Source organism: Carcharodon carcharias, chromosome 15, assembly GCF_017639515.1.
Source record: "Carcharodon carcharias isolate sCarCar2 chromosome 15, sCarCar2.pri, whole genome shotgun sequence".
NCBI classification, from domain to species: domain Eukaryota; kingdom Metazoa; phylum Chordata; class Chondrichthyes; order Lamniformes; family Lamnidae; genus Carcharodon; species Carcharodon carcharias.
The window spans coordinates 90,271,825-90,296,007 of NC_054481.1; the positions used below are offsets into that span (position 1 = coordinate 90,271,825).

At 40.2% G+C, this 24,183-nt stretch overlaps 1 protein-coding gene across 16 annotated transcripts in view; it reads left to right on the forward strand.

Annotated features, from left to right (window-relative positions):
* The window catches only part of LOC121288721 (eukaryotic translation initiation factor 4 gamma 3-like), a 331,740-nt gene that overhangs the window by 249,169 nt on the left and 58,388 nt on the right, over positions 1 to 24,183 (forward strand). For all 16 annotated transcript variants that reach the window (XM_041207482.1, XM_041207477.1, XM_041207478.1 and 13 more), the window contains 3 exons: positions 1,131 to 1,328; positions 2,131 to 2,277; positions 11,138 to 11,374. In XM_041207482.1, the coding sequence (XP_041063416.1) occupies positions 1,131 to 1,328; positions 2,131 to 2,277; positions 11,138 to 11,374 (582 nt within the window). The remainder of the gene's footprint in view (positions 1 to 1,130; positions 1,329 to 2,130; positions 2,278 to 11,137; positions 11,375 to 24,183) is intronic.

Sequence of the window (24,183 nt, forward strand, 5' to 3'; positions counted from 1 at the left end):
AAATGTAATTTTGGCATTTATTGCTAAAGGAATAGAGTATAAAAATAGTGAAGTGTTGTTGCAACTGTACAAGGCATCGGTGAGACCGCGCCTGGAGCACTGTGCACAGTTTTGATCCCCTTAATTGAGGAGGGATGTAGTTGCATTGGAGGCGATTCAGAGGAGGTTCACTAGATTGATTACTGAGATGCAGGGCTTGTCTTATGAGGAGAGATTGAGTAGTTTAGGCCTATACTTGCTAGAGTTTAGAAGAATGAGAGGAGATTTAATTGAGGTATATAGATGCTAAAGGGGATGGACAAAGTAGACGTGGAGCGGGTGTCCCCCCCTTGCGGTGCATTCTAGAATGAGAGATCATAGTTTTAGGCTAAGGGGTGGTAGATTTAAATCAGAAATGAGAAGGAATTACTTTTCTCAAAGGGTCATGAATCTGTGGAATTCACGACCTCAGAGTGCAGTGGATGCCAGGACGTTGAATAAATTTAAGGAGGAGATGGACAGATTTTTAATTAGTAACAGGTTGAAAGGTTATGGGGAGAGGGCAGGAAAGTGGAGGTCGAAATGAAATCAGCCATGATCGTATTGAATGGTGGGGCAGGCTCGAGTGGCTGAATTGCTTACTACTCCTCCTAGTTGTTATGTTATGTTCTTATGAATAAATTTTGATGTGTGTTTCATTTATTTTTTCTTTCTGTACTGTCATGTGGCAGGGAAGAAAAATTAAACGTTATAGTGACAGGCCCTGAGGTATATACGGTTGGATTTGATTCCAATACATTGGCAGTAAATTTGAAGGCCAATACTTGAAGAATTGTCACTTTAAATATAGAGGATTGTGTAGTTATAAATAACCTTAACTTGATTTTGTCTTCTGAATGCTGAATCAATCTATATATTAACACTCAATGTATAATAGGTTCTACATTGTCATGTTTCTCAACAGCAAATTGACCAGTAAATTATATAGCATATTATCATCATTGTTACTACATTGTAAAGCATTACAATTCAGGTATGTTAATGAGGTTGGAATGAATTCTTCTTATTTTATCGAATGAATACCTTGTAGTCAAAATCTTCCCTCAGTTGGCTTCTGTTCTTGACGTGCTAACCTTTTATACTCAATCCAGGAATTATTCAGACGAGTAAGGAGCATCCTGAACAAGCTGACACCACAAATGTTTCAACAATTGATGAAGCAGGTTCAGGAGCTAACAATTGATACAGAGGAGAGGCTAAAGGGAGTTATTGACTTAGTATTTGAGAAAGCTATCGATGAGCCCAATTTCTCAGTAGCATATGCCAATATGTGTCGCTGTCTTACAATGGTAAGTTAATGAACATCAAGCGTGTACATTTTACAAACATGGACCGATTGTGACAGTTTTTAAAATTGCAAATCTGTATTTCCTTTTCGTTATTGTGGACTGTACTTGGTGTAGCAGGCACAAAATTATTTTTAATTCCGTTTTAACGTTGCCAAAATGCTTAACTTTCTGTTTCTTTGCTTAAAGGAAAAGGACTCTGCTGGTGAGCGGAGCTGTGCTCCTGCTTGCATGCAACACAGACACCTGAAGATTATGTATAAGAGAGGGAAGAAAGCAATTCAGTTATATAATGAGCCATAAATCAGACTCGGGGTACTCAGCATTGACCTTTTGCAGTCTATCCATAAGGAGACATCCTGAGTACTGCAAAGTCTTAAGTTGGAGGTCTTCCCACAATAGATGAGAACTATTTAGCAACTGGTTGTTTTCTGCTAAGCGTAGAAATGTTAGTTGTTGTATAACACAAAGAGAAAGATAATGTAGGCATGTACTGGACTGACATTCACATGAGCGCCACAGTGGTACAGAAACAATGACTGGTCTTTGAAAATAAAGCTTTTGAAAGATTTCACAAATTGCTGTATATTCGTTAGACTAAATCATTCACACCCCAATATGAGTAATAAGCTTTTTGAAAAACAGAATTTTGGCATCTAGTAATTTTGCATCAATAGCTGAATATAATAGTAGAATTGATTAAAGTTTTGACCTTGAAATGCATGTTTGTAAAAGGTGTGAGACTGTCATTTTTTAATATGGTGACCTTTTGACACTGAATGAAGATATTAATTTCTGTCCATAGCTGAAGGTCCCAATGTCAGATAAGCCAGGAGCCTCAGTAAATTTTCGCAAGCTGTTGCTAAATCGTTGTCAGAAAGAATTTGAAAAGGACAAAGCTGATGACGTTGTCAATGAGAAGAGGCAGAAAGAGATCGACGCAACTGCTAAAGTAAGGAGCCTTAACGCACACTCAGATGGTGCTTCTGAAATCATTCTTTCTATATGCTGCTTGTGAATGATTTAATTTCTTTGGTAAGCCCTTGATATCAGAACTCTGAGCTAGCAGAAATGACACATTTTGGTGAAACATGAGTAAAGCTTGGACAAATCAGTATTTAAAAACAGAAAATGCTGGAAACACTTCACAGGTTTGGCAACATCTGTGGAGACATATAGAGTTAGTGTTGCAGGTCAATGACATTCTGAGAAACTTCAGCAAATCTGTATCTGAAGCTTCCTTCAACATTATCATAAAAGCTATTTTATAATTTATTAGTCGATCTCCTGTGAGAAGAAATTTATTTTCCCTTCTCCAACCTGTATTGTAATTTGATACTTTAAAAAAATTCATTCATGGGATGTCAGTATCGCTGCAAGATGAATATTTGTTGCCCATCCCTAATTGTCTTTGGTGTATTCTGTCACGTTGTCCATTTAAGTGGAACTTCTTGGTGGAATGTTGTGGCTTGGTGGAATGTTGTGCCAACACAACTATGTGACCCAAAAGTGACTTCCTAATTTCTCTCATGTCAGTAGAAGTTGATTTCACAATTAAACAGTGAGGAATAATACTTGCAATGAGAAATCTGATCAACTTTTGGAAAGTAATTGAGATTTTGACTTCCTCTTTTTGTTAAATGGCTTGTTTTAGAAAGGGTCCAGAGATCAAATTTAGTTAGTCTGAATATCTGCAAATCATCTGCTTCTGACATTTATTGTATACTAGTGAGAAGAGGTTTACGTGGAGGCTAAAAGCAGGATTGATAGTGTTACAAACGTACACTCACATAAAGCTCTGCTTTACTTGTTTCTCACATAGTTGCACTGAATATCTTGGATTTCTTGTAGTTCTCTGAAGCAATCAACATATATATGCTGCACTGGTCAATGGATGCAAGACCCTCTTGTATGTTACTAGTGGATTAAGTAACCCATTTCTATTACCAATTTAAGAAATAAATCTCCAATATTAAATAATGTTCACAAGATTCTTCAAACTATATTTTTCTGGAAGTATTTTATTTAATCTCAGATGCTATAACATTACAGCAGATGGTGAATATATAATATAGGATATTAATGTTTATCCTGCTCTCTTGTATTTAAAACCATTGTTAAAGCACAGTCTTGAGTTTGCTATATATGGCATTCCATGTTTTTAGGCATTGGTATGATGTTAGATCCATTGCTGCTCTTACATTTCTACTGCTTCATCTTTCCAAATCAACTCACCAAAGGTGCAGGTAGGGGAGACAGAGCCAGGTTACACTGCAAAACAACTATGCTGGATAAATTGAAAGTGAACCCAAAGCTGAAAAGAACCAAAAAACCAACTTATTTCCCTTTGAGGAGTGAATAGAATGATAAATGTGCTTTAATACATTAAAATGGCTTGGACCTAATTAACAGCAGTTACTTAAATAATCACCTTATATCTAAGGGATTGTTTTCTTAACCTTCCAATTATAATGGACAGTGCTGAGACCCGTAGCCTGCAGTTGCTGTGCCACGTGAGATCTACATGATACTGTGTGTCCCAGAGGCCCAAGTATGCAGGAAGTGCCACCAGTTGCTGTAACCCAAATTGTGGGTTTCTGAACTTGAGGGACAGCTGGACTAACTGCATAGCATACTTGTGGCTGAATGTTTCCTCAACTGGAGGTTCCAGGAGGTGGCCCACAATCAGAGACAGTTCAGAATAGCAAATGGGTGACCACCTGGAAGAGCAGGAAGAGGCAGGCAGTAGAGCAATTCTCCACAAATGTGGCACACAAATCAGTATTCAGCAAGGAATGCCATTGATGGCGAAGATATTTGGTTCCCTGATCCCTAGATAAGGACATCATTGGGTGTGTGTGTGTAGTTGTGGGGGGAGAGGGGTGGTGGAAGGAAGGGGAAAGAGCCAGAAATTATGATCCATGCTATATACATTGAAAAGTGGAGGAAGAGGGTAGAGGTACTGTAATCAGAGTTTAAGGACCTAGGGAAGAAGTTAAAAAACAAGGCAATAAAGATAGTTTCTGGATTGCTTCCAGTGCCACACAGTGAGAATAGAAGTGGGAAGATATGGCAGATTAATGTGTGGTTAAAGACACTGCAGGAGGGAGGGCTTTAGGTAGCTCAAACATTGAGATTAGTTCTGTGGCAGGAGGGACCTGTTCAAGATAGGCGGATTGTACCTGAATGGAGTTGGAACCAAAGTCCTTGCCAACAGGTTAACTAATGCTATGGGAGACAGCTTAAACTAATGTGGCAGGGTATTGGCACCAAGATCTAATAATTAAGAAGGAAAAAAAGGTTCACAGAAAGCTAGGAGAAACAGTTAATTAGAAATAATACAGAATTAGATGGTACCATAGAAAATACAAAGTTGTTTAGATTAGATTTGGAGTCCATGAGTATAAATGCATAAAGTTGTGGCTAATAATGTTGGTGAGCTGCAGGCACCAATAACCACATGGAAACCTTATATAGGGACGATAATAAAAACCTGGCTCAAAAAATGGGAGGATTTGATGCTTACGTTCAATGTTTCCTGCTCAATGAGGAAGGAGGCATTGCTAAATTTTAGGGAATGAAGTGGGTCAATTGGAGAATGTCACAGTGGGGGAGCATCTTGCGAATAGTGATCCACACTATCATAAGGTTTAGATTAGTTATAGAGAAGGACAAGGAACAATATTTTCAGGAAAGATGGGAAAGAAAAGGAGGAAGGGTAACTGTTTTGATTTCGGTAAATACTACAGTACTAGAAAGAGCGAGTGTACTTGAAGGGACGAAGACAAATCTATTTGGTTGGAGATGAGATGCAATAGAGGAATTATCGGTGTATTTTTCAGGCTACCAAATTGTGGTAAGAAAGTAGAAGAGCACATTTGCAGAGAACTTACCTAGAGGTTCATGAACTATAAGAGTAGTAATAATGGGAAATTTTAACTGGCACAATATTGAATGAGGCAGTGATTGTGTTGAGGACAGGTGGGGAAGAATTTCTAAATTGTGTTCAGGGGAGATTTCTTGATCAGTGTTTCCTGTCTAATGAGGAAGGAGGCGCCCTGGAAAATGAACTAGGTCATCTGGAGGATATCATTGGGAAAACATCTCAGAAATAGTAATCAAAGTATCATGAGATTCAGAATAGTTATGGAGAAGGACAATGAGCAATCTAAAATTTAAAAAATGACTGGAGGAGCGATGCTCATGCAAATTGAGAAAGGGGTTGACCTTTGTAAATTGAGTCAAAGACTGGCAAGCAGAAATGGAATAATTGATAGACTTTAAAGAGGGAATAGTTTGGGTATAGGAGGGCATCCAAAGTCAGAACTCACTAGGTACTGGAGATGGAGATTAGGACGAAACAGAAGAAGCGGGTGTATTATAGATAGCAGCTTGATAGTACTACTGAGAATTGAGCTGAACATGATAAGTGTAGGAAAGTGGAAAAGAAATTTGGAGAGACGGAACAAAAATAGATGGCGATTAACATGAGGGAATCCTAACGTTGTCTTTAGATATGTTAACAGTGAAAGGGTTGTCAGAGAAGTGTTGAGGCCGATTAAGGACCAAAATAGAGATCTGCTGATGGAGGCAAAGGCATGGATGAAACAAGTATTTTGCGTCTGTGTTTACCAAGGAAAATGACTTTGCCAAAGTTCAGATAAACAAGGAGATTGTCTGGATACTGAATGAGATAAAAATAAAGAGGAGCACCTAGAAAGGTGCTTAAGGTAAATAAATCTCTTGGTTAAGATGGGAGGTTCCTTGGTTGTTGCTGATATTTTCATTCCTCCTTAGATATAAGGGTAGAGCTGGAGTATTACAAATGTTACACTCTTGTTCAGAAAAAGTGAAGGATACGCTTGCAATTACAGACATTCAATTTAACGCCTGTGGTGGGGAAGCTTTTAGAAACAGTAATCTGGGGGAAAGTAACAGTTATTTGGACAAGCATGGACTCATAAAGGAGAGCCAGTATGAATTTGTAAAGGGAAAATCGTGTTTGGCTAATTTGATTTAAGTTTTTTGATGAAGTAAAAGACTGGACAGATGCAATTGGAGAAGTCCCTTTCATCAAGCAGTCTCACCGTTTGAGGAGAACAGAGTCAAATCCTGACCGGACAAACCAAGCTTCCCGCAAACCCAGTGCCTTCACCGACCTGTCCCAACAGTGACTTCGTGTGCAATATTTACAACTGGATCTGCAAATCAAGATTTGGCTTAATATCACATAAGACCCCAGCCTAAATTGTGAACAAATGGTCTTCTTGCTGAGCACTCATCCATCGAAGCGATGGGAGTATCCATCATTCTGTGATTCCATAAAAGCAACGGGGCTAGGTTTGTAGTAGAGGTCAGTACAGTTGATGTTGCATATATGAACTTTCAAAAGATGCTTGATAAAGTACCACATGATAGGCTAGTTAGCAAAATTGAAGCCCATGGCAAAAAAGGGGAAGCAGCAGCATGGATGCAAAATTAGCTGAGCATAGACATGAGAATTATGTTAAATGACAATTTTTCAGACTGAAGAGAGGTACACAGGGTTCAGTACTAAAGCCACCGCTGTTTTTGATGTACATTAATGACTTGAACTTGCAAGTATGGGGCACAATTTTAGAATTTGCAAATTACACAGAACTTGGAGCTACAGTGCGGAAGATGATCGAGTTCAAGATAAAGACAGGCTGATAAAATAAACAAGTACATAGCAAATGAAACAAATGCACAAAACAGGTTGGTAGGGTTATTTTCTGTGAAAGAGCTAGTGCAGACTTACTGGGTCTAATGACTTCTTCCGTGCTGCACTATTCTGTGATTGATGTGTTGATTGATGTTTGCTGAATAAGTTGAACCCCACAATGTAATTCAGATATTCTGCTATCTTGGGAGTATCCTTTCCAACAACACCACATTGGATGATGATATTGTCCATCACCTGGCAAAATCAAGCTCAGCATTTGTCATGCTCACCCGTCGGCTTTTGAGAGAGCATGGACTTTGTCTCAAAACAAAAGATCAAAGTCTGCTAGGCAGTGGTTCTCACATAACTTGTCTATGGCTGTGAAAACACACTGCTATCACATAACGCAGCTAGATGCATTCCACCTTCATTGCTTAAGATCTATCTGCAACTTAAGTGTCAGGACAAAATCTCAAACATTGAAGTTCTTGCACAGTGCTGCATTCCTGGTATTGAGAGAATGCTCATCAGAGCTCAGCTTTGCTGAATCAGTCATGTAGTTTGCATGGAGGATTCCCACATGCTAAAGGTAGTATTCTCCAGCCAGCTGAGCGCAGGAACTTGCTTCATAGGATGCCCAAACTCAGATACAAAGACATTCTGAAAGCATTCAGAGCCTGTAAGTTCGACCCCACTACATGGGAAAAATAACCTTGGACAGATCCAATTGGAGAAGTCCCTTTCATCAAGCAGTCTCAACATTTGAGGAGAACAGAGTCAAATCCTGACCAGACAAACCAAGCTTCCCGCAAACCCAGTGCCTTCACCCACCTGTCCCAACAGTGACTTCATGTGCAGTATTTGCTTCTGAAAGCAGTTCAATTGAAAGTGGTTGAGCTTCTTGGCATGACGCTGCTACACAGTCCAAGTCTCACAGAGTGTAAGGGAGGGGTAGAAATCTCGCAGGCAGGCTTGCTGCACTTTTTGGAGTTGCTCATCCTGTATTGGTCCTCACCTTCATTTAGTTCTCACCTGTGGCTCCAAACAGTTGTTAGCATGTGACAGTGGCCACACCCTCAGCAACTTAGGGATTTGTCTTCCAGGCACATGAAGACTGATTCTGGTGGCCTGGGTGGATCAGACCAATCTAGGGTCCAGTGGTCTTGAAGATGGGTCAGCATCATTGTGGAATGCGTAGAGTTTGACAAGACTCTGGATCTGCAAATCAAGGTTTGGCTTAATATCACATAAGACTCCAGCTTAAATTGTGAACAAATGGTCTTCTTACTGAGCACTCATCCATCGAAGCGATGGGAGTATCCATCATTCTGTGATTCCATAAAAGCAACAGGGCTAGGTTTGTAGTAGAGTGCTGATGCTGTTAGATGAAATAAAGTTGAAGAAAGATCTGATCACTAATATAAGTGAAAATGTCAATGCAAATTGTTATTGATTGCTCATTTTATGAATAAGCATTTGTACCCATTCGTGAAAACAGGGCAAAAGTCGCTATAAATTTAAACTGGGAGATTCAAGTAGCAAAGCTTCAAAGTTAGAACATTAACGAAACAGATGTTTGTAAAGGGTTGTTTGCTTGTAGGCTAATTGCTATTGCAACGGCGTGTTCAATTTGGAAATTTCAGAAGGACTGATTTTGGTTCTGGGGTTGGAATGCAACTTGAATCTGAATACTCTAGTTGTACTTTTGAATGTGAGAAAACTGTTGGGTCATATTGGATTGGTGCTATATCAGCTCAATCTGCTTGTCTTTCCTACTTCCATAGGTTTGCATGTTTTGGAGTAAAGTGTACTATCACAAACCTGTAGCAATCAAATATATAATTAGAGCTACAGTAATCCTCTTGTATGCTGTGCTGACTATGCTGCTTTCCAGATGCAGTGGGTGACCAGGACATCATCTGTGTCTTGTCAAACTCTACACATTCCACAATGATGCTGACCCATCTTCAAGACCATTGGACCCTAGATTGGTCTGATCCACCCAGGCCACCAGAATCAGTCTTCATGTGCCTGGAAGACAAATCCCTAAGTTGCTGAGGGTGTGGCCACTGTCACATGCTAACAACTGTTTGGAGCCACAGGTGAGAGCTGAATGAAGGTGAGGACCAATACAGGATGAGCAACTCCAAAAAGTGCAGCAAGCCTGCCTGCGAGATTTCTACCCCTCCCTTACACTCCGTACACTCTGCGAGACTTGGACTGTGTAGCAGCGTCATGCCAAGAAGCTCAACCACTTTCAATTGAACTGCTTTCAGAAGCTTCTGAAGATCAGATGGCAGGACTGAATACAGACTCCTGAGATGCTCTCCCAAGCTGGCATTCCAAGTATCCACACCATATTGAGACAGTCACACAGATTTGGGCAGGTCATGTAGCCAGAATGCCTGACTCTCATGGAGGTCAGAGGAAGCACTACAATGACACTCCGAAGGCACTCTTGGGAGTTTTATTATCAACTTCAATCCTGGGAAAAGATTGCCCAGGATCACTGCACATGGTGCAAACAAATAAAAAATGGCACAACCTTCTTCAAAAGCAAGTGTACATCAGCAGCAGAGCAAAAACCCAAGGAGTGGAAATCCTGAGCCAGCAATTCATCCAAAGCTCAGGCGTCTACGGTATTCTGTCCTATTTGCAGCAGAACCTTCTGGGCAGATCAGTCTTAGCATTCACCTACATATCCACCAGAACCCTACCAATCACTACAGATGATGAACATGGTCAACTTTATCTCGAAGGGTGAACAATACGATGCTACTTTGAAACATTGTTTAGTGGTCATTTTGTGATTTGGAGATCTTCAAGTCTGAGCACGAAAAATGTTCCTGTGTGTTTAGTCTTGTCATGAAGGAGAAAGAAATTTGCCCTCAAATTTGGTCTTATACCTGCATTATCAACTTTGGCTCAGTGGCAGTACTCACCTTGGAGTCAGAAAGTTGTGTATTGAAGTTTCGCTTCCAGATCTGAGTGCATCATCTAAGCTGATACTTTAGAGCAGGACTGAGGGTGCTCTGCGCAGTCAGAGGTGCCGTCTTTCAGATGAAACATTAAATTGAGCTAAGGGAAGCAAAATATAGGTTGGACTCTGGAAACTATTTTCTAAACTGTTCCTAGAGCCACTTGATGTTTTATGGTGTTATATAATAGTGTTGTTCCCTGAGGAACTGATCCAAGAATGTATTGGTTCTTTTTTTTTGATAATCATTTATTTTAAACATGGTAATGCTACAGTTGATATTTGTTTTTACTTTATCAGTTAGTATTTGTACAGACATGGAAATCTGTCATGCCAGAAAATGTGATCCCACTGTAAAGATGATTTGCAACTTCAAATAGTGGCTAAACTTTGTGAAGTGCCACATTTGAGCTTGTGGTGTTCAAATGTGGTATTGGACTTGCTGGAAAAAACCTAATGCTCATGATAAAGGCAAAAGACTTTGAAGCTCGGTGGCATAAAGTTAGTCAAGAAATACCCTATTGTAAATGGCAGTTTGAATTACTAAATAGGAAAAATTGTGAATGCAATGTTGTCAATAAAGGAATAGTTCAAATCTGAACCTAATATTAATACGGGTTGAATATCCTTTATTCGAAACGCTTAGGGCCAGTTGCGTTCCTGATTTCAGATCATTTCAATCTTGGGATACCGCATATAGACCTTGGCCTACTTACTTTACAATGGCCAAAGTCTAGGCTGGCAATAGTCTAAAGTAAATAAAATTGCTAGAAAAGTAAGATGCACCACTGAATAATAAATACAGGGAACCTGTGATAAGTTCCATCCCTGGCTCAATCTACAATCCTGCTTGTAGAAGAGAGTTCATAAAGTAAACAGTAGAGACAAAAGTCACAAGGTAAACAGTGCAGACAAACAACTAGACTTCCCATGCTATGCGTCGGGCTCGTGTTGGCTCGGGTCAGGGACTTCACTTAAAGGTCGATGAGGTTCAAGTGCAGTTTTTGGATGTGTTTGGTTTTCAGATTGACGGATGAAGGATACTTGACCTGTACCTCTTTGTTCCAAATTTTTTTCAACTTGCGTCATTGTGTGTGCAAGTTTCTAGATAAATTTGAATTTCTTATCTATAATCTATCTTGTTTTCTTCAGACTGAAGAGAAATCCAGACTTCAGGATGAGCTAGAAGAATCCAAGGACAAAGCTCGTAGAAGATCCATTGGAAACATTAAATTTATTGGTGAACTGTTCAAACTTAAAATGCTGACAGAAGCCATTATGCACGACTGTGTTGTGAAACTACTAAAAAACCATGATGAGGAGTCATTAGAATGTTTATGCAGGCTATTGACCACTATCGGCAAGGACCTCGACTTTGAAAAAGCAAAAGTAAGTGAAAAAAATGTTGATTTATTTTGGCATTTTGTGGTTTGGTAGTATGGTGGCCTTCACTGGATTTCTCAATTGGGTATGCATTTTAAAGGAGTTCTGTAGGGCAAGGTCCTATCAAAACTGTGCGTTAAATCGGAACATAACTATTCGCACATATCCAAACATGACTCTTCTATTGCCAAGCATTGAATCCCAGTGCTGTGCTAATGAGAGAATTGTGCATCGGTAACTCGCTCCAAATGTAACTGTAATTGAGATTGGGCTTCCCTTGCGAGATTTACAAAATAAACAATTTTTACAAAAATTGGAAGGGGCTATGTTGCAGATGCTAAATGGTTGACAAGACCATTCTAAGGCCTATAACCTGGATTATTCCTCTCCGTCATACTAATTCCAAATAATGTGAGGCTGAGTCACTGCTTTTAAAGATGCCACAATTGATTCGCTGAAAGTAGCTTTTATAGTTTAGTTAGATGGCCATTCTGTGGAGTGGATTGGACATTTTTTCCCTTTGAGGTGGTTCAGTTAATAAATATAGCACCAGGATGGAACTGAATCATACAAATCAAAAAGCCCCAAATTTAATGCTGGATTTCTGTTGAGTTAACATGAGAAAGAGGGAAATTCAACTCTGTGACCATGCTGGGCTACTTGGCGTGGACATCTGATGAGGAAAGAATTAGGCTCAGTGTTTATGCCCCTTTCCTTTACAATGGAATAGAAGCATAGGAGCAGGAGTAGGCCATTCGGCCCTTTGAACCTGCTCCACTATTCATTATGATCATGGCTGATCATCCAACTCAATAGCATGCTCCCCCTTTCTCCCCATATCCTTTGAACCCTTTCGCCCCAAGAGCTATATCTAACTCCTTCTTGAAAACATACAATGTTTTGGCCTTAACTACTTTCTGCGGTAACAAATTCCACAGGCTCACCACTCCCTGGGTGAAGAAGTTTCTTCTCATCTCAGTCCTAAATGGTCTACCTATATCCTCAACTGTGAGCCCTGGTTCTGGACTCCCCGCCATCGGGAACATCCTTCCTGCATCTACCCTGTCTAGTCCTGTTGGAATTTTATAGGTTTCTATGAGATCCCCCTCATTCTTCTGAACTCCAGCGAATATAATTGTAAACGACTCAATCTCTCCTCATATGTCAGTCCCTCCATCCCAGGAATCAGACCGGTAAACCTTCGCTGCACTCCCTCTATAGCAAAAACATCCTTCCTCAGATAAGGAGACCAAAACTGCACACAATATTCCAGGTGTAGTCTCACCAAGGCCTGTATAATTGCAGCAAGACATCCCTGCTCCTGTACTCGAATCTTTTCGCTATAAAGGCCAGCAAACCATTTGCCTTCTTTACCGCCTGCTGCTTATCTTCAGCGGCTGTTGTACGAGGACACCCAGGTCTCGCTGCACATTCCCCTCCCTCAATTTATAGCCATGAAGGTAATAATCTGCCTTTCTGTTCTTGCTACCAAAGTGGATAACCTCACATTTATCCACATCATATTGCATCTGCCATGCATTTGCCCACTCACTCAGCTTGTCCAAATTACACTGAAGCATCTCTGCATCCTCCTCACAGCTCACCCTCCCACCCAGCTTTGTGTCATCTACAAATTTGGAAATATTACATTTAGTTCCCTCATCTAGATCATTAATATATATTGTGAATAGCTGGGGTCCCAGCACTGATCCCTGCGGTGCTGCACTAGTCACTGCCTGCCATTCGGAAAAAGACCTGTTTGTTCCTACTCTTTGTTTCCTGTCTGCCAACCAGTTTTCTATCCACCTCTTTACACTACCCCCGATCCCATATGCTTTAATTTTACATGCTAATCTCTTATGTGGGACTTTGTCAAAAGCCTTCTGAAAATCCAAATAAACCACATCCACTGGCTCTTCCTCATCAACTCTACTTGTTACATCCTTGAAAAATTCCAGTAGATTTGTCAAACATGATTTCCCTTTCGTAAATCCATGCTGATTCTCTGTCCGATTCTGCCACTGTTTATCAAATGCTCGGCTATTAAATCTTTTATAATGGACTCTAGAATTTTCCCCACTACCGATGTCAGGGGTTGACTGGTCTATAATTATCTGTTTCCTCTCTACCTCCCTTTTTAAATAATGGGGTTACATTAGCTACCCTCCAATCCATAGGAACTATTCCAGAGTCTATAGAATCTCGGAAGATGACCACCAATGCATCCACTATTTCTAGGGCCACTTCTTTAAGTACTCTGGGATGTAGATTATCAGGCCCTGGGGATTTATCGGCCTTCAATCCCATAAATTTTCCCAATGCCATTTCCCTACTAATACTGATTTCTTTCAGTTCTTCCCTCTCACTAAACCCTGTCTTCCCTAACATTTCTGGTATGTTATTTATGTCCTCCTTTGTGAAGACAGAACCAAAGTATGTATTTAGTTGGTCACTTTCTTTGTTCCCCATTATAAATTCCTCTGTTTCTGACTTTAAGGGGGGACCTACACTTGTCTTCACCAATCTTTTTCTCTTCACGTTCCTATAGAAACTTTTACAATCAGTTTTTATGTTGCAAGCTTACTCTCGTACTCTATTTTCCCCTTAATCAATCCCTTGATCCTCCTTTGCTGAATTCAATGGCTCTTGGCAATCATGATCTAGGGTCAACATGAACAGTAGCACTCAGGCAAAGTTCTAAAAGTTACTTAGCGACCAATACATCAGCGTGGTCATGAAAGATTGAGATAGGAGAGGCATTGAGGTTTCACACCACGAAGGTTTCCATTGATGATCATGCTAATCTGAGCCAAGCTAAGGGTGTCATTGGGGGGCAAAGTTGACCCAAGTGTCCCTTGGATTAGGAAAGGTAAAACAAGTATTTGGTAACCCCATGTTGGAAGTTTGCGTCTGTAAATTCACATAGGATGAGGCTAAGTTTAGGCTCACGCTGTGATGGTGTGCCTGAGCCCCTCCTGCGTAATCATATAGTTCATCAGAATGTGCTGTTCAGCTATAAAGAATCGCCATTTGAGTGAAATACTGGAGGCCTCACAGCAGCTGTGGAATTAGAACGAACCACTGTTTACAGCAATGCAAGTAAAGAGGAGGCAATTAATGAAAATTGGTAGGCAAAAAAACACAAGCTGAAAGTTAGTTTGTTACGCTTAGAAAGAAATAATTCCTGGGCACGTGCAAAGTTCAGATACTACTTATGATACTAATCAAATGTTAAATACCCCAGTAAAGCTACATCTACAGATTCTTTTCATTTACCTTGAGAACCTTGTGCTGATGAATCTTGAATTTGTAATTTAGAAATGGCTTCTGGTTGTCCATCCGGAGTGTAGCGTTGCTGTGTATTTTTAAACTGCACACAAGTTTCCAATCCATAGCTTCTTGGTTACTACTGAAGAAATCTGAGTGGCCCTTCACCGAAAAGGTGTGTCAGTACATCACAATCCTCTGAAAACAGTACCAAGTAAATTCCAGTCAGCCACCCAACCATCACAAATTCTTCCCTTGTTGATTGACATTGTGGCTTTTGATATATATGCAAAAAGTGTGCATGTTGGTGTGTAAAACATGTATTGCCCAGTGTAAGTGGAAATCGAAACACAAGAAGATCAGCCATGATCTCATTGAATGGTGCAGCAGGCTCGAGGGGCCGAATGGTCTATTCCAGTTCTTATTTCTTATGTTCTTATGTACTGAAAATACAGCTAGTCTCTGTAGATATACAAGGCTGGCTGAGTTTCTTTGGAGTTAATGGTCCCTGCCTCTGTCTTTGAAAATATGCAGTGTCAGAGATACTTTTGGTTGTGGATTCCGGAGTGGATTTTTTTTTAATTCATTCATGGGATGTGGCATTGCTGACATGGCCAGCCTTTAGTGCCCATCGCTGATTGCCCTTGAAGGCAGCTCATCACAACCTTTTAGAGCAGGTGCACCCATCAAGTTGTTGGGTAGGGAATTCCAAGATTTTGATTTAATGACATTGAGGGAATGGCAATATATTTATATGTCAGGATGATGTTAGACTTGAAGGTGGAGGTATTCCCATGCACTTGCTGCAGTTGTTCTTCTAGTCTAGGCTTGCCTAATCTTTTCACTTGTTTGGGGTGGGGGGGCGCATTTTTAATTTTTTTGTCACTGAAGGGGCCGATGGGCAAATTTCAGCAAGGCAAGGTTTGGCACAAAGTTAAACATAAATTGCGAAAAAAAAAATCAATGTCAAAACAATAAATTGATCATTTAAAAAAAGAGTCATTATAAAAATGACCATTAAAAAGTGCCAAGCAACAGAGTTAACAAAGAAACCTTTTTTGCCTTTTCACTTAAGCAGAACTAGAGAGCAAGAGACAAACTAGGCCCCAAGTCCAGGCCACCAGTGAAGGGGTGGGGACCGGGGCTGAGTTCAGGAGCTGGGTTTAACTAACATTTATCTTGCATTTGCCTCTGGTGGCACACACTCTGTGCTGGCCTCGGCGGAATTCATATGAAAGCTGGGGTTGTAAGTGGGTTGTCTTTCAGCCTGGCCCACTTTGTGGATATCACTTTGGGGAGGGATGAGGAGGAGGGCAGGCTATGTGTGTGTTCGGTTTACTCCTAGACTTGGGGTTCTCACTCTCACCCACTCACTCACCCAGTCCATCTGTTCAAAATTCTACCCCTAAAGAAGCCAAATATGTAAAGATCTACAGTTTGTTGAATTAAGTTGGTAAGATTTTTGGAAAATGGATGCTGCAATTTAGAATCCAAATTTTAAGACTACAAAAAGAGACCAACTTTAACCTTTGGAAACAGTGATTTAAAATCAGATTGCAGGTCGTGTTTTGAGGAGAGGGAGGTTTGCGATCTTGCTGCAGTCTAAATTTTTGAATCAGTAAGGTGTTGAATTCCAGCAAGTCCAGAGTCCTATTTTATTCCTGGCATGAAAATTGTCCTAGACTAAAATAGTACTGTTAACTTGACCAGGTACAGAGCAGCCAGAAATATTTCTCCATTTAAACATTGCACAAATGCAAAATATATTTTGCTCAAAGCAAGAATGAATCTTGTTGCCCTTCAATTTTATTCTACATTGTTAACTCTCTATGCAGTAGAAATATTTTTATGGCTTTGTTTATCCGTCTGTAATCTATAGATTGCCTGTAGCACAGAGCACAAAGTAAGTTCAATCCAAATGTTCTCCAAGTAGAATGTATGACTATATAGAATCCTTTTAGGAACCGGTACACCAGGAATCCTATGTGTGAACTAACACGTGAACACTAATCTGATGAGATACTAAATCAGTGTTTGTGTTTGCATTTAAACTCCATGTAGAAGCAACTTCCTTTCATCAGATATTGGGCTATATTTTTATTTTAGTGTTGAATTCTTAGATCTTGGAATTTCTACTCTCAGTTCATGTTTTAATAATTGATATATATTCGCTGATTCTTTAATAATCAGTAACTTCAGACTCATCGTTCTGCACTTTTGGACTTTTCAGAAGGAACACTTTGGTTGTTCCTTCTAAATTTGAAGATTATTACTTTTTATCATAAGCTATATTGACTAAAGTTTCAGGTAACTAAAAAGTCTTGGCTGTTGGAGATTTTCAGCTCCACGTGACCATCATGTCCAGGCGTGATGTAGTATTCCTCCTATTTCAGTGAAGCTAAAGCACCCAGAGTGTACCACAGGAAACCATATCACAGGCAGAAAATTTACAAATAATGGTGAGGTACAAGCTTCAGGAAAATCTTTTATAAGTGAACATCTTGTGCAGTCTAAGCTGTCAAATAAAAACTTGAGCACAAAACAGAAAATGCTGGAAAAGCTCAGCAGGTCTGGCAGATCTGTGGAGAGAAAAACAGAGTTAACGTTTCAAATCGTTATGACTCTTCTTCAGAGCAAAATTTGAGCTAATGGTTTTGGTTCCAATTAGGTTTTTTATGTCGCAGAAGGAAACTGACTTTTGTACTGGATAAATAGTACTGCAAAAATATCAGTGGGGCCTGTACTTTATTGTATTAGTAGAGAGAGTAATATTATTTATCTTGAGTCAGACTTGAGATATGTTGCTTCAGTATGTTTGGTTTTTACAGTCAGGCTCACATTGTGGATTTATCTGCAGCAGCACCATGGTAAGTATCAAAGGCCAGCTTCAACAATGCCACAGGAGGTTTCATGTTCTTTATGATCCCTTTGAGGAAGATAGCCCTTTCCCTTTTCTTGAGTAATGGAGATGGCAGCAGGCAGTGTGGTTTCAGGCCTCTTGTGAGCTCCTCCCTGTGTCGCTCCCCCGCCCTCCTCCACCCATTTTCTGACAGGAACTGAGCTGCTGAAATTAAGAACTTGGATTGGGAGCACCATATGCAGCCTACCACCTGCACTATGCCACGCTGAGCTTTTTAACACATCTCAGATCTCAATTATGCATGACTTTTATGCATGTGCTGATTATCTGCTAACTGCATATCAGAAGAGTTATGCTGTAGTTGCATCAGAAGTTGAAACTAAAAGGTATATTAGTACAATTTTTGTTTCTTTAAAAAAAATGCCTGATGGCTAAGAGTAGTGTGTTTTTCTTGAGTAGCATGATCTGTCAAGATTTTCTGCTGTTATGGTCTTTATACTTAAGCTTAGAGGATTTAGATAGTATCAGGTTAGCTCAGCTTCTCAACTTCTACATTTAACGTGTTCAAAACCCTAAATCCTCTTGATCTGTAAAAATTGGAATATCAATTTAAAGCTGTTTGAACTCATGATCTTTTTCACTTTGGTAACTGCAGTGTTGGTTTGAAGTGTATTCTGGCTGAGAGCAGTTGATTTGATTCTAATCAAGATGCTATAAATCACTGATGTTTCCATCAGAAGTGCTACACAGGGAAATGTTTGTGTATGTTCTTGCTTTCACTGCCTTGTATGTTCTGTGATAGCTTGTGTTATGCACTTTCTATTGGACACAATATAAAGAAAGTTAAAATTAAGGTTTACCTGAAAAATAAGCTTGTTGTTGCAGTGGAATGAATTATTTCGCAACATTTACATCATAAATGTTTTACTTCAGAGTACTGAGCATGGAGGAGTGCATGGCCCCAATAACAAGACTGCTGTGGCTGGCAGACTTGTAGGTGATATCAAGGAGACCTATAAGTGTAAATTAGGATTCTGTGCTTTATTTGTTCATTGTGCTCAAAATGTGGCCACTAATGAATGTCATTTAGATCAAAGTAGGAATTAAGTGTGTACTGTTTTAAGAAATTCTAATATTTGCGTGGAGCACAGAGAAACTAAATGTCAGATTTGTTTCAAATTGACAGGAAGTTTAACATTTCCAGAGAGTTTATGGATGGTAGTTTTCTGGATGGTTTTGTTTCTGGATTCTAAAATTCTGCCACAAAATTTGTCAGCCATGGCTTGGTTGATGGCTTTCTCGCCTGTTAAGTCAAAAGATTGTGGGTTCTCGTCCAACTTCATAACGTGAGCAAAAAATCAAGACCTACACTCCAGTGCAGTACTGAAGGAACGTTGCACTGTCAGAGGTGCTGACAGATGAAATATTAAACTGAGGCCTTTCTGCTTCCTCAGGTGGGTGCAAAACATCCCATGGCACAATTTTGAAGAAGAGCAAGGGTGTTTCCCCCATTGTCCTGGCCAATATTTATCCCTCAATCAACATCACAAAAACAGATTATCTGGTCATTATCACATTGCTGTTTGTGGGAGTTTGCTGTATGGCAATTTATTGCTGCATGTTGTAGGGTGGCCGAGTTATACTATTAATGATAGAGTTGATCTGCTACTCTCCTATTGGTAAATACAGATCATCTGATCTTGCCTAACAAGTATTATTCTTAAAAGTACATTACACCAAATAAAACCATACTTGCAACATTCCTCCCCCTTTAACTCGGCTATACATATATTTATAAGTGCACATTTTTCAAGACAACATGATACTTACATTGGGTAAGGAATCTGCAATTCAGTCTTTCAGGTGGTTTCCTGGAACGTGTGGAGTGTGGCAGCTCCACAATTTCAGATTCTTTGTCAGGAATCTCTTTTTCCAGAGTCAGGTGCTTCGGTGGACACTTGCAGTTCTGTATCTTCAACTCTTAAAGGAATATCAGATGTATCAGTCCTGGGTGAATATCTTCAACAGGAAATGGTCATGATCACTGGTGGAACCAGATCTTGGTAATTTGCCTCTCTCTTCCTTAAATGGTCCACATGTTTACAGATGATCTGGTCTTCCACCTCCACGTGGTAAGAAGAGATCCAGTCATCGCAATTATTTCACTCGGTAACCACTTTGGTCCTTCCCCAAAATTTTTCACTTATACCGGCTCTCCCATGGTAAATTTCCTCTCGTGACTATGCCAGTCGTGTCTAGTTTTCTGGTTTCCCTGACCTCTTTCCACCTTCCCCTCCAAATTGGGCATTATTAAGCTCAACCTCATCTTGAGATGGTGTTTCAACAATAACTCTGCAGGTGTGACACCTGTTGCGAGGAGTAGACCTGTAATGAAAAAGAAAGCTTGCTAGCTTGGTTGCCAAGGAATCAGTAAAGCAAGTTCCTGTGGAACTGGGACGTGCTCATCATTTTCTTGAGGGCAAACAACTAAAGGCGTTGGCGTTTGCGATTTAATTGCCAGGCCTATGTACGAAAGCATATTCGTATACAGCCAGAATTAAAGCCCATCGTTGTATTCTTGCTGAGGCTATGGGTCGTATAGCCTTGTCCTCACTAAACTATCCGAGCAATGGTTTGTGGTCTGAAACAATTGTAAAATGATGGCCATGTACATGCTGGTGAAATTTCTTGACACCAAAGATGATGGACATGCTGCCTTTTTCTATCTGTGAGTATCTGTTTTCCGCTGTGGTGAGCATTCGTGATATGTAACCTTTTGGCCATTCTGTGCCATTGTCCATTAGATGAGAGAGCACTGCTCCCACTCCGTAGAGAAATGTGTCACATGTCACCACCAATTCTTTTGCCTGGTCATAGTGCACTAGTGGACGAGTGCAGCAATGGTTTCAGCTTCATGAAAGCTTCTTTCTGGGGTGCCTCCCGAGACCAACATTGGTTCTTTTTGAATAGAGAATTCAGGGGGGCCAGCACTGTAGACAAATTGGGTAAGAATCGCCTGTAATGGTTGATTATTCCTAGGAATGATTTTTGAGCTCTGAGCCATTCTTTGGTGCAGGTGCCTCTCTTATGGCTCTCACTTTCTCCTCAACCTATGGACCCTGTGAATTTACCTGGTGACCCAAATAGATTACCTCCCTCGCTTGGAATTTGCACTTTTCTTTTATTAAACATACTCCAGCCTGCAATAAACGTTTTAAGACTTCTTTTAAGTTTGTCAAATGCTCTTTTTCAGTTAATCCTGTTACCAATAGATCATCTAAATAGACTACAACCTGGGGCAGTCCTTGCAGTAAGCTTTCCATTGTTCTCTGAAAGATGGCACAAGTGGAGGAGATACCCAAAGGCAGTCGTATAAATCGGTACAACCCTTTGTGGGTATTAATTGTGACAAATTCCAGTGAGGCATTATCCAACTCTAGATGTCAAGCTTTGTATACCTTGTCCCTCCTGCAAGCTTGGCATTTAAGTCTTCGACTTTTGGAATGGGGTGCCTGTCTAACTGAGCTACTTTATTAACCATCAGTTTGTAGTCTCCACAAATTCAGAAGCTTTGGTCGGGTTTAAGGGCTGGGGCTATGGGTGCTGCCCATTCTGAGAACTGAACAGGTTGTATAATGCCCAGTTTCTTTAGTCTGTTCAATTCAATGTCGACCTTTTCTCACAGGGCATATGGCACTGGTCTCGTCTTCATGAAGCGAGGGGTTGCTTCTGGATCTTGCAGGTCCTGGATTTTCCCCAGTTCACCCTTGAAGATGATGGTGTACTTTCTAAGTCGCTCTGGTAGCCCACTTGCTCTCAGCTGGAAAACTTCAGCCCATTCTAAGTTAATCTGCTTTTGCCAGTTTCGCCCCAGGAGGCTTGGTTCTTCACCTGCTACCACCATCAAGGGTAGCTTTGCTGAATGGCTTCCATAATGGACAATTACCCTGCTTATGCCTTCTACTTACATGTCTTCACTTGCATATGTTTTTAGCTTGGCGGCTGTTTCTTCTAAACTTAATTGATGGTCACCATTATTTAAATATCCGGAGGTATGTTCCCCAGTTACTGTAGTGGAAGCTCCCGTGTCCACTTCCATTCTAACAGGTTTGCTATTTACTTTCACTGTGACAAATATTGGTTCTGTCTTTTCAACTTTCAGATTAAATGAGTAAATGTCAGAATTTATTGTTTCAAGCTCTTCTACATTGTAGATTTCATTGGGCTTTTTTTTTTACAAGCTTGCTTGAATCTTTACTTGCATTGCCACATCATATGTCCATTCTTCTTCAGCTAACTGTTTCTCGCTTCTCGGTAGAGTCTCGCTTTCTCACACTTTTGGCTGAGGTTTCCCACCCATTGTGGAGGATGGCAACATTTTGCGCACCCTGTATTGCTTTTGAATCTCTTACTGTGCTTTCCATGGCCAGCGCTATCTCTAGCGCCTTCTTGAAATCCAGATTCACTTCAGATAATAATCTTTTCTGAATAGAGTCCTCTTTCACACCTCACACTAAATGATTCCTGAGCATTTTGTTCAGTTGTACTGAACCCACAATGTTCTGTTATCTGCTTCAAATTTGCCACGTAACATGCAATTGTCTCACCTGGGGCTCTATTTCGCAAATTAAACCTGAACCTTTGCATCATGACTGAAAGCTTGGTATGAAAGTGACCCTTCACGTGGTCCACCAATTCATTGAAATCCTTCGAATCTGGGGCACTGGGTGCCGTCAAACTTCGAATCAAGCTTGTTCGAGTGGTTTTGCTCCCACAGATCCTTGAGGATCACTCGCCTCGTCTCTTCCCCCGTAATCTCGTTCACTTGTAAAAAAAATAACATGAAGCGTTCTGTGTATTGAGACTAATCTTTTGTGGCTGGTTTAAAAGGATCAATTCTCCCAAATTGTGGCATTTTGAGAGGAGATAACTTCTTCAATTCTATCTTTTGACATCTTTTGGTTATCTCTTCCTATCACTGGCTGCTTGTCCCAAAACCACCCCCCCCCCCCCCCCCCCCCCCCCCCCACCTTAAACCAGCTTATTTCACCCCTTTCCCATTTTTACTTGGTTCTGTTGAAGGGTCATGAGGACTCAAAACGTCAACTGTGCTCTTCTTTGCCGATGCTGCCAGACCTGCTGAGTTTTTCCAGGTATTTCTGTTTCTGTTTTTTGGATTTCCAGCATCCGCAGTTTTTTGTTTTTATCTAACAGAACTCACTACTTACAATCACTTGGCGAGGTACAGTGCCGACTTTTTAACTTGATTTCTTCTGTTCAATCCCATTTTATTCTTGTCACCAGTTTGTTATAGGATGGCCAAGTTATACTATTAATAATGGAGTTGATCTGTAGACACTTACTAGGTAGAAATATTAAGTTTATTTACAATATACTCAGCAGCAACTATACGTGCTTTCAACTCAAATTCGAACTCTGCACTGATTGCTGTGGTAGCCCACGCTACTTTCCTATTGGTTACTACAGATCATGTGATCTTGCCTAAAAAGTATTAATATCAAAGGTACATTACACTAAATAAAACCACAATTACTACACTGCATTTCCTACATTGCAACAGTGACTGAGCTTCAAAGTATTTCATTGGCTGTAAAGAACTGAGTGTTTTTGTAAAGTGTCTTTACACATGCATGTCTCTCTGTCTTTCTTTTGCATAATAGACTTCTTAGCAAAATTGAAGCCCTTAGGATTAAAGGGTCAGTGGTGACAAGGATATGAAATTGGCTAATGGACTGAAAGGAGAGAGTAGTGGTGAACAGTTGTTCCTCCTGATTGGAGGCCAGTATACAGTGGTGCCCTCCAGAGTAGGTAATAGGACCACTGCTCTTTTTGATATATTAATGATTTTGGGGGACTCGATGGTATAGTGGCAATGTCACTGGGCTAGTAATGTAGAGGCCCAGGCTAATGCTCTGGGTCAAATCCCACCACAGCAGCTGGTGGACATTAAATTCAATTAATAAAATCTGGAATTAATAGCGTTAGTCTCAGTAATGGTGATCATGATGACTATCATAGATTCTTGTTAAAAAAACCATCTGGTTCACTAATGTCCTCCAGGAAGGAAATCTGCCATCTTTGGCTACATTGACTCCAGACCCACAACAATATGGTTGAATCTTACCTACCCTCTGAAATAGTCGAGCAAGCCACTGAGTTCAAGGCCAATTAGGGATGGGCAACAAATGCTGGCCTTGAATAAAGAAAAATAATTTAATGATCTGGACCTAGGTATAGGAGCATAATTTCGTAGTTTGCAATTGACATGAAATTTAGAAATGTAATAAATACTGAAGAGCGTTCCAGGAGAGCATAGGCATGCTGGTGAAACAACCAGACACATGGCAAGTTAAAATTGACCCATGAAAATCTGAAGCTATTCAGTTTTTTTTTTAGGCAGTATAAACTAAATGATGCAACTTTAAAGTGGGTGCAGGAATGGTTACCTGGGGGCATATGTATACAAATCTTCTAAGATGGCAGGGCAAGTTAAGGCTTTTTAAAAACTTATTCATTTGGGATTCAAACTGAGCATTGATGAGCAGGTTATTGGTGAAAAGGCAAATGCGATCCTTGTTTTTATAAACACATAAATTATAAAAGCTAGGATGTTGTGCTTGACCTTTTTAAAACACTGGTTAGGCCTCAGTTGAGTTATTGTGTTCAA